At 41.0% G+C, this 15,965-nt stretch overlaps 1 protein-coding gene across 1 annotated transcript in view; it reads left to right on the top strand.

Moving 5' to 3' along the window:
* The window catches only part of LOC306934901 (polycystin-1-like protein 2), a gene marked incomplete at its 5' end in the record, with an annotated part of 63,483 nt that overhangs the window by 21,621 nt on the left and 25,897 nt on the right, over nt 1-15,965 (top strand). Inside the window, 14 exons of the mRNA XM_079517711.1 lie at nt 347-751; nt 912-1,054; nt 2,364-2,558; nt 3,330-3,467; nt 3,828-4,058; nt 4,917-5,041; nt 5,262-5,385; nt 5,525-5,656; nt 6,263-6,376; nt 8,153-8,267; nt 8,793-8,983; nt 9,085-9,315; nt 9,532-9,633; nt 13,578-13,756. Of these exons, the coding sequence (XP_079373837.1) occupies nt 347-751; nt 912-1,054; nt 2,364-2,558; nt 3,330-3,467; nt 3,828-4,058; nt 4,917-5,041; nt 5,262-5,385; nt 5,525-5,656; nt 6,263-6,376; nt 8,153-8,267; nt 8,793-8,983; nt 9,085-9,315; nt 9,532-9,633; nt 13,578-13,756 (2,425 nt within the window). The remainder of the gene's footprint in view (nt 1-346; nt 752-911; nt 1,055-2,363; nt 2,559-3,329; nt 3,468-3,827; nt 4,059-4,916; nt 5,042-5,261; nt 5,386-5,524; nt 5,657-6,262; nt 6,377-8,152; nt 8,268-8,792; nt 8,984-9,084; nt 9,316-9,531; nt 9,634-13,577; nt 13,757-15,965) is intronic.

Here is a 15,965-nt window from a genome sequence, read left to right as displayed (position 1 = left end):
GCCTTTATAACCACCTAAGTTATAATAGTTATAATGTGCTGTTCCACTGAGCATAATAATGCATTATGACCAGCACTTATATGTTATAAACGCGGTTATACGTTGTTATACATGATTACAAACATTTATAACGAGTGTTATAATGCCTTATAAGCACATTATAATGCATTATAAATGAGCTTATAATGCATTATAAAGGCATTATAAAATTAACTACTATAATAACCTTGATGTCAATACATGCTCTTTCTCAAACTTGGAAGCAGATTTGATTCTCTGATCCTCTTTGAGGCGCCTGAAAGGCCTTGTACACAAACACACATAATTGTTTTCTCATATATTATAGGGAAGAATGATGAGGGGTACACCAGCTTAACCATTCCGACAGTGAATCAGAATCAAGCCCAAACGACTCCACCACGTACTATCGCACCCATAAATCCTCCAAACCCACCTGGAGTCACTTCTGTGAATCCAGACCCACTTGGAGTCACCTCTGTGACTCCAGCGATACCTGAAATTATCGTTGCCACTCCATCTCGCCCACCTGATGTTGCCAGGACCACCACTTCTTACACGCCATCACCGGGAGGGACAACCTCTATAACTTTGACGACAACCACTGACAACATCAGCAGCTTTTTTTGCACCCTTTCACCTCCAAATGGAACTATTCTCGATGCTTTCAATATAACCTGCACCACTAAACGTCCATGTTCAGGCTGCCGGTATTGCTTTCAGACCGACGAGGGTAGGTATTCAAATTTGACCTTCATGCAAATTATACCACCGTGGCTCGGATATTCTGTACCTCCCTGAACTATTTTGGTTCATTCTATCAGAATATGTATGTCTTATATGTATGTCTTGTCATTCTTTACTGTTTACAATTAATTTGCTGTCATTTTCAGGTCAACATATACGATGCAGTAACGACAGAAAGATGCAGTCCGTGTTCCTTCCTCCTGGGCCTGCTGTATCCAACTACACTCTGAAAATTGTGGCAACATTAATAAATGGTAGTTCTACAAACACAACCTACATACTTACAGAGGTTTGTCAAGAAACTTAACAAGTACTTTATGATAATTTTGCCATATGTTGTATGCTTTGTACAGAATGTGTTTGGAAGTTTAAGTAATATGCCATCTCTTTTATCTAATATTTCAAGTAAAAAAAGAACCCCACACATATATATTAGGGGTGGGACGATATGGGTACCTCACATATTGTATATGTGGTGATATTAGGCCATCGATAATGATAATATCACGATATTCGATATATTGCGATATTTGCGATATATTGATATATCACGATATCTGCAACTGAAAATGAAAAAACAAACAAAACCATAAATGGCAAAAATCAGGAATTACTACCGTAAATCCCCATTTATTAATCCGGGCTTTTATTTGTCTCAACCGATTTTGATACCGGTCTTTTATTGGAAGGAGGCAGCTATAAGAAGGAGGCCTTTGTGTCAGTTAGGACCCAGAAAATGTTGTAGGTGCTCACCGGTCATTTTAACTTTTTTTTAATAACAATATTGCTTATGGTAATAACATCAACACATCAATTTAACTTGAACAACCAATGTCAATTTGAAGCTATGATTCCCTGCTTTCATATGACATGAAAAAAATATCCAGTGGCAGTCCCTCAGTCAAATCTGGTCACAAATATATATATAGGCTAACTTCAACTGAGATATACTGCAACAGTAGGCCTACTGTGGGCCAGCCTATTTATTGCATATCTGTATCTAGGCCTACAGTTAGGCTAATGACGCAAATAATACAATTAAAATAAATGATATGGGGGTACATTCACAATGAGAGAGAGAGAGAGCTTGTTCATTGCATAAAAGGTATATCTGCTACTGTAGCAACATGGGGCTGCTGTGACCGCAGACAGCGAGCCCCATGTTGCTAGCAGATCTGCGTTTTATGCATAAAAGGCTATAGTCTACTAGTAATAAGTAACTTGGTCATGTTTTACGGACGATACGCGACCCGTTTTTCCTCCCAGAATTATCCCCCGTTACGTACTCTCTCTCTCTCTCTCTCTCTCTCTCTCTCTCTCTCTATATATATATATATATATATATATATATATATATATATATATATATGGCAAATCACAAAAATAGCCACTGATATACAGTGACTTATTTTAACTTTCTACAGTACATTAAATGCTGCAGGTCCTTGTAAAATGTGTATGAAATATTAGTATTTAAGACATAACTTGGCACACTGTGGCCTACAGTATGTTAATAAAACAGTTTTTGCTTGCTCATTCATTCATTCATTCATTCATTCATTCATTCATTCATTCATTCATGTGTTTGTTCTCCTCAGGTGCAAGGTATAGAAGAAGACTCTGAGTCATCTTCACAGAAGCTTCAGTTGGTGAGGCAGTTAGTGAACGATACTGTGGCTCAGCTGCTGAAGCAAGGCCTACTGTCTGGGGAGAGCCTGGGACAGATGTTCCGCTCTGTGTCCGATGTACTCAACAGTCAATCCAATGAGGCAGATAAAGATGCTAGGCAAGAGGTAGGCCTACATTATAAGCATTGAAACGTTGAAGACCCCAAACGTGAATGTTCAAGACCCGCTCCATATATGGCCAGTACAGAATTCATTCCATATGTTGTTTTCACGTAAGTAAATCACCAATGCACATAGGAGGCATTCCATATGTTGATCTGACCCCCCGTGCCAAAGCGCCAGTGTTCGCCCACAGCAGTCTTCCATCTGCCGTCACCCAGGAGGATGCGTGCATGCAACCTCAGAGCGTCTTACTGGTTGTAGGCTATCTTGTGTGTGTGTGTGTGTGTGTGTGTGTGTGTGTGTGTGTGTGTGTGTGTGTGCGTGTGCGTAAAGGGTGAGATCGCTTCTTGCCCTTAGGGCATCTTACTGGTTGTAGGCTATCTTCTGTGTGTGTGTGTGTGTGTGTGTGTGTGTGTGTGTGTGTGTGTGTGTGTGTGTGTGTGTGTGTGTGTGTGTGTGTGTGCACGTGCGTAAAGGGCGAGGTCGCTTCTTGCCCTTAGGGCATCTTACTGGTTGTAGGCTATCTTCTGTGTGTGTGTGTGTGTGTGTGTGTGTGTGTGTGTGTGTGTGTGTGTGTGTGTGTGTGTGTGTGTGTGTGTGTGTGTGTGTGTGTGTGTGTGTGTGTGTGTGTGTGTGTGTGTGTGTGTGTGTGTGTGTGTGTGTGTGCGCGTGCGCATGCGAAAAATGCATGGGGAATTATTTCCCCATGCAAAGGGTTGCTTTGTTAAGTGCTTTGTTTACAACAAGCTTAGTTGTTTCAAATGTGTCTTGAAGGTGCGTGAGCAGATGCTGGGCACTATTATAACCGTATTGGAGGAGGTTCCCATCAAGTCTCCGCAGGCAGTGCAGGTGATAGCTAGAGGACTGGCTGGGATCATCAAGAAGGGTTCTGAACTCAGCCCCTCTGCCCAGGTACACCCTGATAGATTGGACCTCCAGTTTGATACAATGTTGTATCTCTGGGACCCCAATCTGCATTGTAAAATCAAGTGTTCATTTAACTCTGAGAACGAAAAAAAGGAAACCCATTTATAACCAAAACATAAAACACCAATGCAAATAAACAACATAGGAGAAAATCAGGAAAAAAAACATACAGTGTAGGTGTTCAATTGGGTGTACGGTAATGTGCCAGACAATGATATTTGCATTCCCCGTGTTGCGAACTTATTGATTGGCTATTTGGCTATGTGGCTTAGAGGAAAAGCAGGAGGGTATAAACCTGATTCTTTACTAAATTAATGGTTGTATCATGTTGTCCCTCACCACTAGAAAGACGCAGCATCATTGGTTAAAAACCTCAGCTTGTGCCTTCGTGACCTTCCACATCCCTTGGATCCTCCCCTTCCACATCCCTTGGATCCATCCCTTCCACCTACCTCGGATCCATCCCTTCCATCTCTTCCACATCCCTCGGATGTGGAAAATGGAAAGAAAGAAGTGCACAGTGCGTCCAATGCCATTGTGGAGTCTGCAAGCAATATCCTGGACTATGCCTCAGATGTGAGTGTTGGCGGTGGCGCTGTGAAAATTAGTTGGCTTCTTCCATTTGCTATAAATAATGTCCTTGATGTGAAATGAACAATGAACTGTTTTCAAGGTCACGTACATTGAAGTTTTTTTATTTAGTGGAATTTAAAACGGCTCTTATTATTTATAAAGTAAGAAAAAAATTACTTCCTTTAAACATCCTGAAATGGTTTAAGGACAGGGAGGGGGGCTACCAGTTGAGATGGGACTTAAACTTCCAACAACCCAGTACAAGTACCACTCGAAAAAGTATGTGTATCTCTGTCTGTGGGGTGAAGATTTGGAATGGCTTGACAGAGGATGTCAAACACAGCAGTAATATATCACAATTAAAAACATTGCTCAAGCGTATTACCCTGGCTAAATATAGTTTATCATAGACGTGTGTGTGTGTGTGTGTGTGTGTGTGTGTGTGTGTGTGTGTGTGTGTGTGTGTGTGTGTGTGTGTGTGTGTGTGTGTGTGTGTGTGTGTGTGTGTGTGTGTGTGTGTGTGTATAAAACAATACTAATGTCATAATCACTATGGATCCTGGTGGATCTCTACAGTGACACGGGTGTGGGTTGGGTGTAGGGTTGTTATCTGTTTTTCTCTTTTTTTGTCTCTGATTAATGTACTGTTAAACTGATAACTATGCTGAGTATCTCAAATGCTGTGCTATGAGAAGGATGGGCACTTATAAACTTTTAAGCTTCAGCCCATGTCTTTTGATCACCTTCACGGGGCTGTTTTTTCCTTATTCTTTTTTTCTGCTGATGTAAACCATGCACTTGAATCTGTTCTGTGAAGATGTTCAAATAAACTAAACTAAACTAAAGTATTGTCCTTCACAGAAAAGCATTGGTGATGACCTTCTCGGGGCTATGAGCAATATCCAGAGTGTTTTATTAAGAGGGACAAAAGTTAATGAGAAGGCAGTCGTTGTTCATCAAGCTCTTATTGATGTGTTTGTCAAGAGGTGAGTTAAGAGCTCGCACTCGTAAGTATAACTTCTATTAGGGAGCTGCTTCACCTCCGTTCACTTCATCGGGCCAGGTCTTCTACATAGCCTATTGGCTTATTTTAATTAATTAATTTATTTTATAATAATAAAAATCTGAAGAAAGAGGAAAGTTACATATACTGTAGTGCATCTTTAATATACTGTAAGTGTCTAATATGTGTGGTTTTCTCCCCAGAGTGGCTCCGGAAAATTTACAGACCAATTTTACCATTCCTGATAATGCATCTGCTGGATTTTCTCTTCCATACCTACCTTCTAATATAATTCCTCCAGATGATCATAAACCCGTAGATGTTAAAGTAAGTGTACATGCCTGCGTGCGTGCTTGAGAGTGTGTGCGCATGAGCGTGTGCATGTTGTGTGTACATCATGTACCAGGGTGTTGCAGCAGTGTGAGAGAAGCATATACTGTAATTAATACTCGCCACCTCTTTCCAGATGCTAAGTTTGAAGAAGAACCCGTTTTCCTGGAGTGAAAGTGGAAACATCAGTGGTGTTGTAGGCGCTCTGTCACTCACCAGAGAGGATGGCTCAAGCATCCGTGTGGAGAACTTGGCAGAGGATATTGAGGTATTAAGGAATTCCATTTGATAAGGGACAATTCAGTCTGTGTCTCAGTCTGTACGATTATCATTTTCTTAAAGGAGCATTCAGTGATTTGGGTGATTTGGAAAATCACCCAGTCCGCCCCGGTAACAAAATGTGCACATGCACGCTCTACAGTGGGGGGAAGTGCAACAGGCCAACAGCATGTGCACCAAGGCCCGCCCTCACTCGATCATGATTGGAGGAAGGCCCCTCTCATCCTGATTGGATGAAGGCTTTGCCACCCGCCACCAAAACTGAAACTAGGGTTTTTTGACCCCAGGGGCTTACTGGGGACAGGGAGGAACTCCTTATATAGTCAGCACACTCTATAGTAGGGAGGATTATCCAGAAAAAAAGAAAAAATAAGTGATATTTGAATTAAGTCAAATCACTGAATATACCTTTAAGCTAGAACCATAACCCTCAATATATAATTTTATCACGACACTAAACACCACCATCAGATCTGCTACAGTACAGTATGTCCCTGATAAGATCCTCAACATTGAGTCAGTACATCTGCAAATATAATGCCTTGTAAATATGCTTTAATTATGAATTTATTGAGGCATTTTGCATGATCCACAGATTTTCTTGCCAAGGTCTTTGGGGATGGAGGTGAACAATTCCGTTTTGGATCTGCGAAACTACAGCACAATGAAAATCAACATTACTTCATCTGACACTAGCCTGGTGTTAAAGGTTCTTTGACATTGATTTTAATATTCATGTTAAATATTGGATAATTGTTATAATACTGTGTTTGCAAATCTGATAATAACCATCAATAAACTTAGAAATGATTCAGTGTTAAACTAGGACATTACCATTTTACCATGTCAACACTCCCATGTTGACACTGATGCCAGTGCTGGTATTGGTTCTTTGTGAATGTATTAATGACAGATGCAGATTTGCACGTAAATTATTTGAAAAAAAGATAAGAAAAAAAAGAAAGAAAGAAAAAGGGTATAGGCAATATGTAATTGAAATCTGAAAAAAAGATTGTGCCAACTGACCCCATAAAAGATTTGTGTTGTTAAATTGTTTCAAAAATCTTCCCAATTCACAAACCTTTCTTTCATGATTGTAATTTTTTATATAGTTGATCTACAAGCTCTCAACACATTGCAGCATGACGCGTTGTGATCTTGTAGGCTATTTGTCAAGGTTAGACTGCGCTGCTTACAGAACTCGCCTTCGGCTCGTTCTTGCAGCAACGCAGGCGTGCCATTAATGACAGTAACACACACCCTCTCGTGTAATATTGCTTTATTAAGACATCAAGACAGCAAAAGTAAGACATTTAAATATAATAAAAATAAGTGAAAAACAAATTAAAGAACGATTAAAGAATGATTAAAGAAGGATTAAAAAATCATTTAAAAGAACTAAGAGTTGTACAGACCTGCAGTTAGAACTGATTTTGCACTTTTTGACAAAAGAATAGTCACAACATTGGTGATCTAGGGCTCTTCGTGATTGGGATCGGCATCGAAACCAAAGATCGGTCAGGCTGTATTTTAAATATTGGTTACAAAGTAAGTATTGATATTGTATGTTACAAAGCTCTGAAAAGTTGAGGGGAGTTGAGTACATTTATGAAGAAAAACAAATAAAAAATAAGAGTCAATATGTGGAAGTGTCTCTAACCAGTGGTGGAGTATTTCCAACTTTCAGTACTTTTACTTCTACTCCACTACATCTCAGAGTCAAATATTGTACTTTTATATAAGCTTACAATGCGATAATCTTTCATAAATTAATACTATTGAACACACTGGGTGTAAGCACACTTGGGCTTCCATGCGCGGCAGAAAGCCGCTCGTGGCAGGCGTCTCTTCCTGGTTTTTACGTCGCCAGATTCGGCCACGTCGGCCAGATTCCCAGAAGCGCTTGCCCCCACGGCATTCAGCTTCATTTCCATCCACCAGCTGTCTAAAAACCCGGAAGAGACGCCTGACGCTCGCGGCTTTTGGCATCTTGGTGACACTAAAGTGTGCCTGCGCTGACTGTGTCCTGGTTTTGGCGCTGTTGCTGTTGTAACACTTCAATTTCCCCCCAGGGATTAATAAAGTATCTATCTATCTATCTATCTATCTAACTATCTAAAAATATTGAACCAATGAAAAGTATTATAAACCGCTTCGGACAAAACCTCATAACTCCATTGGACCCTCAAACTGTCTGCTGAAGCAGCTAACTTCACCACCTCTCCACAACTCATGCAAGTAATTGACAATATACAAAGTCAAAATACCAACTTATACGAGGCAGTATTGCATTGTTTTAAAAATATAAAGTTTTCTTAATTTATAGATTTATTTTATTTTGGTACATTTTTATGCCAATACTTTTGCACTTTTACTCAAGGACATTTTTATTTCCACATTTCAGTGTTGATACTTTTACTCGAGTAAAGAACGTGAGTACTTTTTCCCACCACTGTCTCTAACCATTTATTGTATTCTTCTAAAGATGGAACCCTCGGTGGATCCTCTACCCCTCAAACTCTATCTGGGTCACGGAGATTATCCCACTGACACCAAGTATGTGGCCATGACTGAGATGCCTCATCAGGGAGAGACACAAGGTGACACATCCTTTTGTTTACAGCTTGGTAGAGATGGGACATACTGACTGATAAAAAAACCCACTTTCAACCGGGCATCACAGATTCTCATAAATCTGTAATGCCCGGTTGAGAGTGGTTAAAAAAATGTGATCGGGACATCCCTATAGTATCAGTATTATATCCATATCATGATATTAGACTGGATATTGTCTGTGCTTTTGGATATTGTACTATTATAAAAAGATAAATATCGGATCGGGAAAAATCAGCATCAAATTAATGGAATCGGATCAGGAGCAAAAAAACTTGATCGGGACATAGTCTTCACCATTATTTCACAAACAGTAAATAGCAGATATACAAGCTCACAATGAATGAGTCTTTATTGATTGCTGAGGGAATGTATAGTTTATGTATAAAATATGTGAAAGAGAATATATTATACTGTATAAGAAGACATTAACTGTTAGAGCGCGAGTGCATGCGTGAGCAGCACCTTTCATGACATGAAGTGCAGCTCACAGATGTGTTTGTGTGTTGCAGAGGAGAAATACACCTGGCTGCTGGATGCCAAGGATTTGAAAGGAAACACTGGAGAGCACTATCTCGTAGTACGGCCCATTGTGGGCCCAGGAATTAAGTCTGTCAATGCCAGTTTAAACATCGCCTCCATTGCCACCCAGTGTAAATACTGGGATGAATCAAAAATGGACTGGAGTACTGATGGCTGCAGGGTAGGTGGACAGTGGTAGAGTATATAAATCAACAACAGAACAGAACAAACTGCTCAGGCTAAACTGCTGGACGTACTTTTCCATTCAATGCCTTCCTATAGGTCGGTATTCGGACAACACATCAAGCCACTCAGTGCCTCTGCAACCACCTGACCACCTTTGGGAGCTCCTTCTTTGTCACCCCCAACCCTATCGACCTGTCACGCACTGCGGAACTCTTCGGGACCTTTGCTGAGAACCCTGTTGTCGTGTGCTTTGTCGGTGCACTCTTTCTGGCGTACTTCCTCGTGGTTGTGTGGGCGCGCAGAAAGGACATGCAAGACACAGCCAAGGTACGGACACAGCAGGATCAAGGTTGTTGTGAAGCTGGATTGCTGAATATTGTGAGATGTTTGGTGAGACTTTTGTCTGCGGAGAAACAAAAGTAGAAAAAGGAAACCTTCAACCTTGAATAGAACTTTTCAATGCAATAATTAGTGCTTTTATACGAAAATGTTCTGTATTCACTGGGAAGACTGTGAGATGTTTTTGTGCCTCCTGACTTACAGGTGAAGGTGACAGTACTAGAAGACAACAACCCCATGGATGAGTACGGTTACATGTTGACCATCAGCACTGGCCTACGGCGTGGCGCCTCCACCTCCTCTCAGGTTAGCTGGTTGAGTATTCACAAGTTTTACTTAAGTGTCAATACTGCAATGTAGAAATTCACTGTTACAAGTAAAAGTCTTGAATTCAAAATGTACTTTTGTAAAAGTAGGCCTATAAAGTATTGGTATCAACCCATTTTGACCTGAGATCAGATTCTAAAAATGTCTTCTACATCCTGACAGTTTTCTGAAAAAGCTATGTTTCTATGTCAGTCGTTCTTCGATTTTTCAAAAATAGCAGATCTACAAGCTCGTAGCACGCCACTCGGTGGCGCGCTATGAGCTTGTAGATCTGCTATTTTTCAATAGCTAAAGCATAACATAATGCTAACACCAAAAGGGGTTCCCGCCCAGAATGGGTTAAAGTACCAAAAGTAGAAAGTACGCATAGTGCAGAATGTCTCATTTCAAGTTAAAAAGTCTTATGCACACCTGATCGGCTCAGAGACGGGTGCGTAGGCATGAAATTAATAAAAGAATACACAAAAAGTACACAATAACCCACACACCATCTGTTGAAAGCTAGTAGCACCACAGCTATATACATCCACAACAACCAATCACAATCTAAATGGTGCATTTATATAGTGCCTTTACCAAGGCACTTTACATAGATGCATTACATTCACCCATGTACACACACATTCATACACTGATGTCATCGGAAACCATGCAAGGCACCAACCAGCACATCAGGAGCAATTAGGGGTTCAGTGTCTTGCTCAAGGACACTTCGACACTGAGCCCAGGTTCGAACTGGCAACCTTGCGGTTAGGTTACCATCCGGCAACTCTACCCCTGAGCCACCATGCCTCGTTGATAGGGATGAGACCCAGCAGGTGGTACGTGATCTCATTTGATTAAGTGATTATGTCACTCTATAGACCAATTATTTGTTTACAAACATTGGGACTGGCCGCCTGTTTCATGTAATCAATTCCCAACAGATCTCAAAACCTGTTGTTTTGGGGAGCGCTGGTTTCAGTCCATTCAACCTCCTCTCGTGTGTTGGATAGTGAGGTGCCCTTTTCTAGAACTTTTCCATTGCATCTTATGAGAGGAAGGGTTCTTGTGCTGCCGCTATGCGTGCGCATCCTGTTTCTTATCAGTGTGACGTCGTCTCTTAAGGCGTATACAGCAGTTAATACACATACATTCAGTTCACTTTACAGATTAAAAAAGACAGTGGATCATCATGTATGAAAAACTATGGATAAATCAATTTATCTAATATTACACCTCAATATATTCAAGATAAAATGAAGCAGATCATTTTTATTTTTTACCCATGTCAAGCATAAAAATAAAAGAATAAAAATACACTCAGGCAGATGGAACGGAGGTTATGTCCTTTTGCCTGAGTAGAGAAGTGAAACAACAACAAAACAACAATTATAATATATTTGCATCACATTAATACAAGTTCATCAACCAGTCCCCTGGTTGTTACAAATGTGATGCTTTAATCAAATGTTCTAATTGTTGTTTTTTCACTTAATATGCAGTCTTAATTTTTTTTGCTTGACATGGGTAAAAAATAAAAATGCTCTGCTTTTTTTTAGACTATAGACGCCTTATCAGACGACGTCACACTGATAAGCTCCAGCATGTGCGTGCAGGCCGGCACCCCATGAACTTGGAAAAAAAATCGATTCGAACCCGGGAAATGTGGCTCTAGTATGTAGTCTAATGATGGGGGGGAACCTCAATGCTCTTTTCGAGAATAAATAAAGGTTTCAATCAATCAATCAATTAGACCATTATGAATTGTTTCGAGCCTGTATTACAATGTGAGAAGAGTGCATTAGGCATAGCGCAGGGGTTCTCAACCCGTGGGTCGCGACCCCTCGGGGGGGGGGGGGGGGGGTCGCCAAATTATTTTGCTGGGTCCCCAAATTATTTTCCCAAAAAAATCCTGAATGGCTGGGACATGGAAATGAAGAGTTTACATAGTACACATAGTGCATGCATAAACTTTCCTTAATGATTATATTTTTTATAGTACCATCTTCTTCATATTCACAGGAGCAGAAAGTAAAGTGAATGCTGATTGTGAATAGCACCGGCCGTCTGGAGTTGATTTGGTTCCATTATAGTCAACACTGATGATATGCCATCGCAGTTTTCCAAATAAAGATCTAAATATGAATCTGGCAGCTAGGGGATACATTAATTCACATGAGGTGATAATTACAGTCTGGTTTAGGGTTTTTAAAACATTCTAATGTTGTGTTTCTGTTACAATCAGTCTATCACAGAGCTGCCAACTCTCACTCAATCAGTGTGAGGGTCGGGACACACAATTAACAACTGACGTCAACTCATTCACAACTGAGAAATCCAGCAAAGGGAATTAAATTATTGTATCAGAAGTAGTCCCATAGCCTTCCGTTAAACAGTAGTTTTGATGAATTGAACAAGGTGGACCCTCTTGTAAACAAGTGTAATGCTTTATTGGGTCGTCCACTCACAGTTAACAGTCTTTCTATTGAGCAGTGCTTGAAATGTACTGTAATTCTGCAAACTGTTAATAAATATTTCAATCAATCAAAAAAAGCAGCCAGCCAGCCAGGCCAGGCATCTGTGTTCGTCTTGTGTGAGGAACACTGGGCAAATGCGCACGTCGTCATTCAATTGACCATTTAGGCTGCTATAGTAGGCTGCTACTGTATATGATATCACCAATGGACTTCCATCCATATAAACTCCAACCAACATGTCTTGAGATTGCACTATGAAATTGGATTCAGATGTTAACTTCAGGGGTAATCCTTATCATATAGATTTATTGGCTACTTTGTCGTATGACGGGCTGTTGCACTCCGAAAATAGCAGATGCAGATCTACAAGGTCACGCACGCACCCGGCAGGCACTGCCGTCTCCACGGGGGGGCATTGGGGGGCTGTGCCCCCACAGTCCAGATTGGCCAGTAGTACCCTACCCCACCATTATTTTAATGTTTTACAGGTTTTTAATATGTTATTTTCATGTTCTTTGTGATTATAATAAATATATACATTTTCAAATGAATCCATAGTTTAATAAAAATGCAATAATACAACATACACTGGCAATAGTCTGCACCGAGTCGTATTTGTTGATGCAGCGCACCTCAACTCAATTCAAATCTTTTCAGAGGGAAAACCAACCCCCCCCCCCCCCCCCTCCTCCTCCCGACATAAAGAAAGACACTATAATAACTTAATTTGTTTGTTGTTGTTGGTTGGTGCATATGCCTTTTCTCCCTTTCCTCCCGCCATGGAGATGGCGACATAACAAAGACACTAGGGGCAGTATTATGCGTGTCTTAAGTACCAGGTCTTATGACTTAACTTAAGACCTGGAGGCGTGGTCAATGCCATTTGGCTATTCTGAGTGGCCAAATGGCATTGATCACGCCTCCAGGTTTTAAGTTAAGTAATAAGACCTGGTACTTAAGACACACATAATACTGCCCTAGGCCTATACATTAATGCTCAACTATATTTGTTGTTGGTGAATGGTGGTGCAAAGCTTTTTTCCTTTTCCTCCCGCCGTGGAGATAGCGACATAAAAGGCCTAAATATGCTCAACTATTTGTTGTTGGTTAATGGTTACATAATTGTATTTGATAATTTTGTTGTTGGTGCGATCACTGCGATGCAATCATGTCTCCATGTTGGTTTGTTCTGTAGGCTACTATAATTATTTGTTCTCTTGGTGTGTAATTGGAGCCTATAATTGTAGCCCTTTTCCCAAGGCTTTTACGTTTATTGTATATGTGAGCATTTGCTTGAATATTAATTTACCAGCCATACCATGCCTTACTGCAAAACTCTGCTGTAAATACTAAATAACTACACTGTCTTGTTATTTGTTGAGGTGAAGATTAGTTGACATTCATTTTACTAGGTGAACGAGCTGCACCACCTGACAGCTTTGTGTTTGACTACTTTTTGAACAGGTGACAGTAACTCTGCAGGGTGTAGATGGAGAGAGTGAACCACACCACCTGACAGATCCCGAGAAGCCTGTGTTTGAGAGAGGCGACGTGGACACATTCCTGCTGACCACACCCTTCTCCCTGGGAGACCTGCAGGGCATCAGGCTTTGGCATGACAATTCAGGGGCTCACCCTTCTTGGTGCGTATATACTAGTCTGTAGCTATACATACAAGCAAGATGCAGCAATGAGAAGAGTAGCCTCGGGGACCGTAGGCGTTTTGTTTTCAAAAGAAAAGAAAAACAGCCTGGGCAAACAACGCAGGAAATCTGGTATAGGGGTGGGGAGCGAACCAATAGGATGCACCAGCTGTTGGGCAAATTATTATTATGCTGTGTAATTTTATAGAGGTATGGGGCAGTATTATGCGTGTCTTAAGTACCAGGTCTTATGACTTAACTTAAGACCTGGTCAATGCTGTTTGGCCACTCAGAATAGCCAAATGGCATTGATCACGCCTCCAGGTCTTAAGTTAAGTAATAAGACCTGGTACTTAGACACGCATAATACTGCCCCATGGTATCTAAAGAGCACAAAGCACCTTTCTGAACGTACCAAGTATATCACGAGACTTCCCACCGTTTGTCTGTCAGTCAAATCTCACGATACCTCCGAGCCAGAAATGATACCTGCTGCTGTTTACATCCTCAAATTAATTTATATACTTTTCACTCGAAAAGCAAGTGATTAGAAAACAACCTGTGATATGTCTTTTTATATTCCTGAACCGATTATATGACAAAGGTCTCAATTGTTCAGAAATATGTTTGTTATGTGAGTTTTGGCTCCCATGAAAGTGTCCATGAAAGTGTCATGGCGCAGCCCAGTCACGTGACCATTTCCGTTCCTTCGCAAAGCTTCCTTGCTGTAAACAGGGAACTCGTTGTAACTCAGTGTTACAGGCCAGGGCGGGCCTCGGCAAGGCATCGAGCGGCACCCAGACCTTGCATCTATAGTCAAGCACATGGAGGCACATGGAGATGCATTGTATTAAGCCCTCAATGTCATTAACGACATATGGCAAATTATTGTTTATAATGTTTTGTTGCCGTTTAATCGAATCCTCGCACTTTACTTGTCCCGCCTCTAAAACACCGTATCTAGTTCCTGCTAGGCTAGATCCGGCAATTTGATACACATCCGGGTGAAATGTTATTGACCATGATTGGAGTGGAGTGCTGGACGCTTCATTTTACATTTTACAAGATACTAGAAGAGAGCACCATGCAACAAACAATTGCACGGTTGTTTAAGAGAAAAGAAGGAGCTGCTGATAATGTGGTTAAACTAAAGTAAACGTTTTGAGACACATGGGAGGAGGGGGAAGCACAGCCAGGTAATTAATAATAATAATAATAACTGTGCCAAAATGCAGTTTTGTATGTGTATTTCGGGGGGTTTTGGGTAGCGTGGTGGCACTGGTCCAACCTCTCTTTAGTCCGACCCCAAACCCTAACCATAACCCCACGTTTTGGGGCTAGCGTTCAGTGGCATTTGCGCCGCTGACAGCCAAGCAAATCTATCTTGGTAATAGCCAAGCCAAGCATATGTGACTGGTGGCCAAATGAGTCACATAGAACTTTAACATTTACTGACCAACTCTTGAGAAACACATTCATATATATACGGGCGCACTGTATAAAAGTGCAAGGTGCATACTACTGTGTAACTCAGTAAAGCAATTATTTGATACTGCTGACTACGCCACTTGATTTGAATATGGAGATCAAGAACTCCTTTCAATACACTCATTAAATACAGTATATAAGGCACACACAAGGTTAGTGATTTATACCAGGTTGGGATCAGGAAGAAGGACTGAGGCGAAAACGGTCTTTGTAGGGAGTTACAAATATCAAGTGATCTTTATTTAACTAATACAGTAGGCACGGTATGGCCGGTATAAAACACAATCTTTAATTTAAATACTAAAACCCTAATCCTAAAAATGCTAAATAACTAGCTAATGCTAAAAATAAACAATGAACCAAAACAACCCAAAAAAATAACTATAACTGCTTAAAACGTTCATTCAATCATTTGTGCCAGAGGACATGGAATAAAGTGCGGGGTGCGTTGGGGGACAATCAGCCTGGTGATCCTGGGTCAGGCGTCTACTTCAGGTACTGTAACACACAAGAAGGCTCGCGCCAATTCGACTGTTCCATATAAGTATATCCTATGCTATGATGTTGCCGTAGACAGGTGCATGGGTGAATACTGCGTTGGTTCGATACTTACAGGCAACCCAGGCATAGCCTGGGTCCTTCTGGTCCCCGGCTCTCTCCGTCCGGTTCTCGCTGTCTAGGCTCGTCTCCTCCCGGCCTCACTCACTGGATCCTCCTCCCA

The sequence above is a fragment of the Electrona antarctica genome (assembly GCF_951216825.1).
Source record: "Electrona antarctica genome assembly, chromosome: 13".
NCBI classification, from domain to species: domain Eukaryota; kingdom Metazoa; phylum Chordata; class Actinopteri; order Myctophiformes; family Myctophidae; genus Electrona; species Electrona antarctica.
The sequence above is the reverse complement of the archived record's forward strand: the minus strand, read 5'-3'. Positions and strand labels throughout refer to the sequence as shown.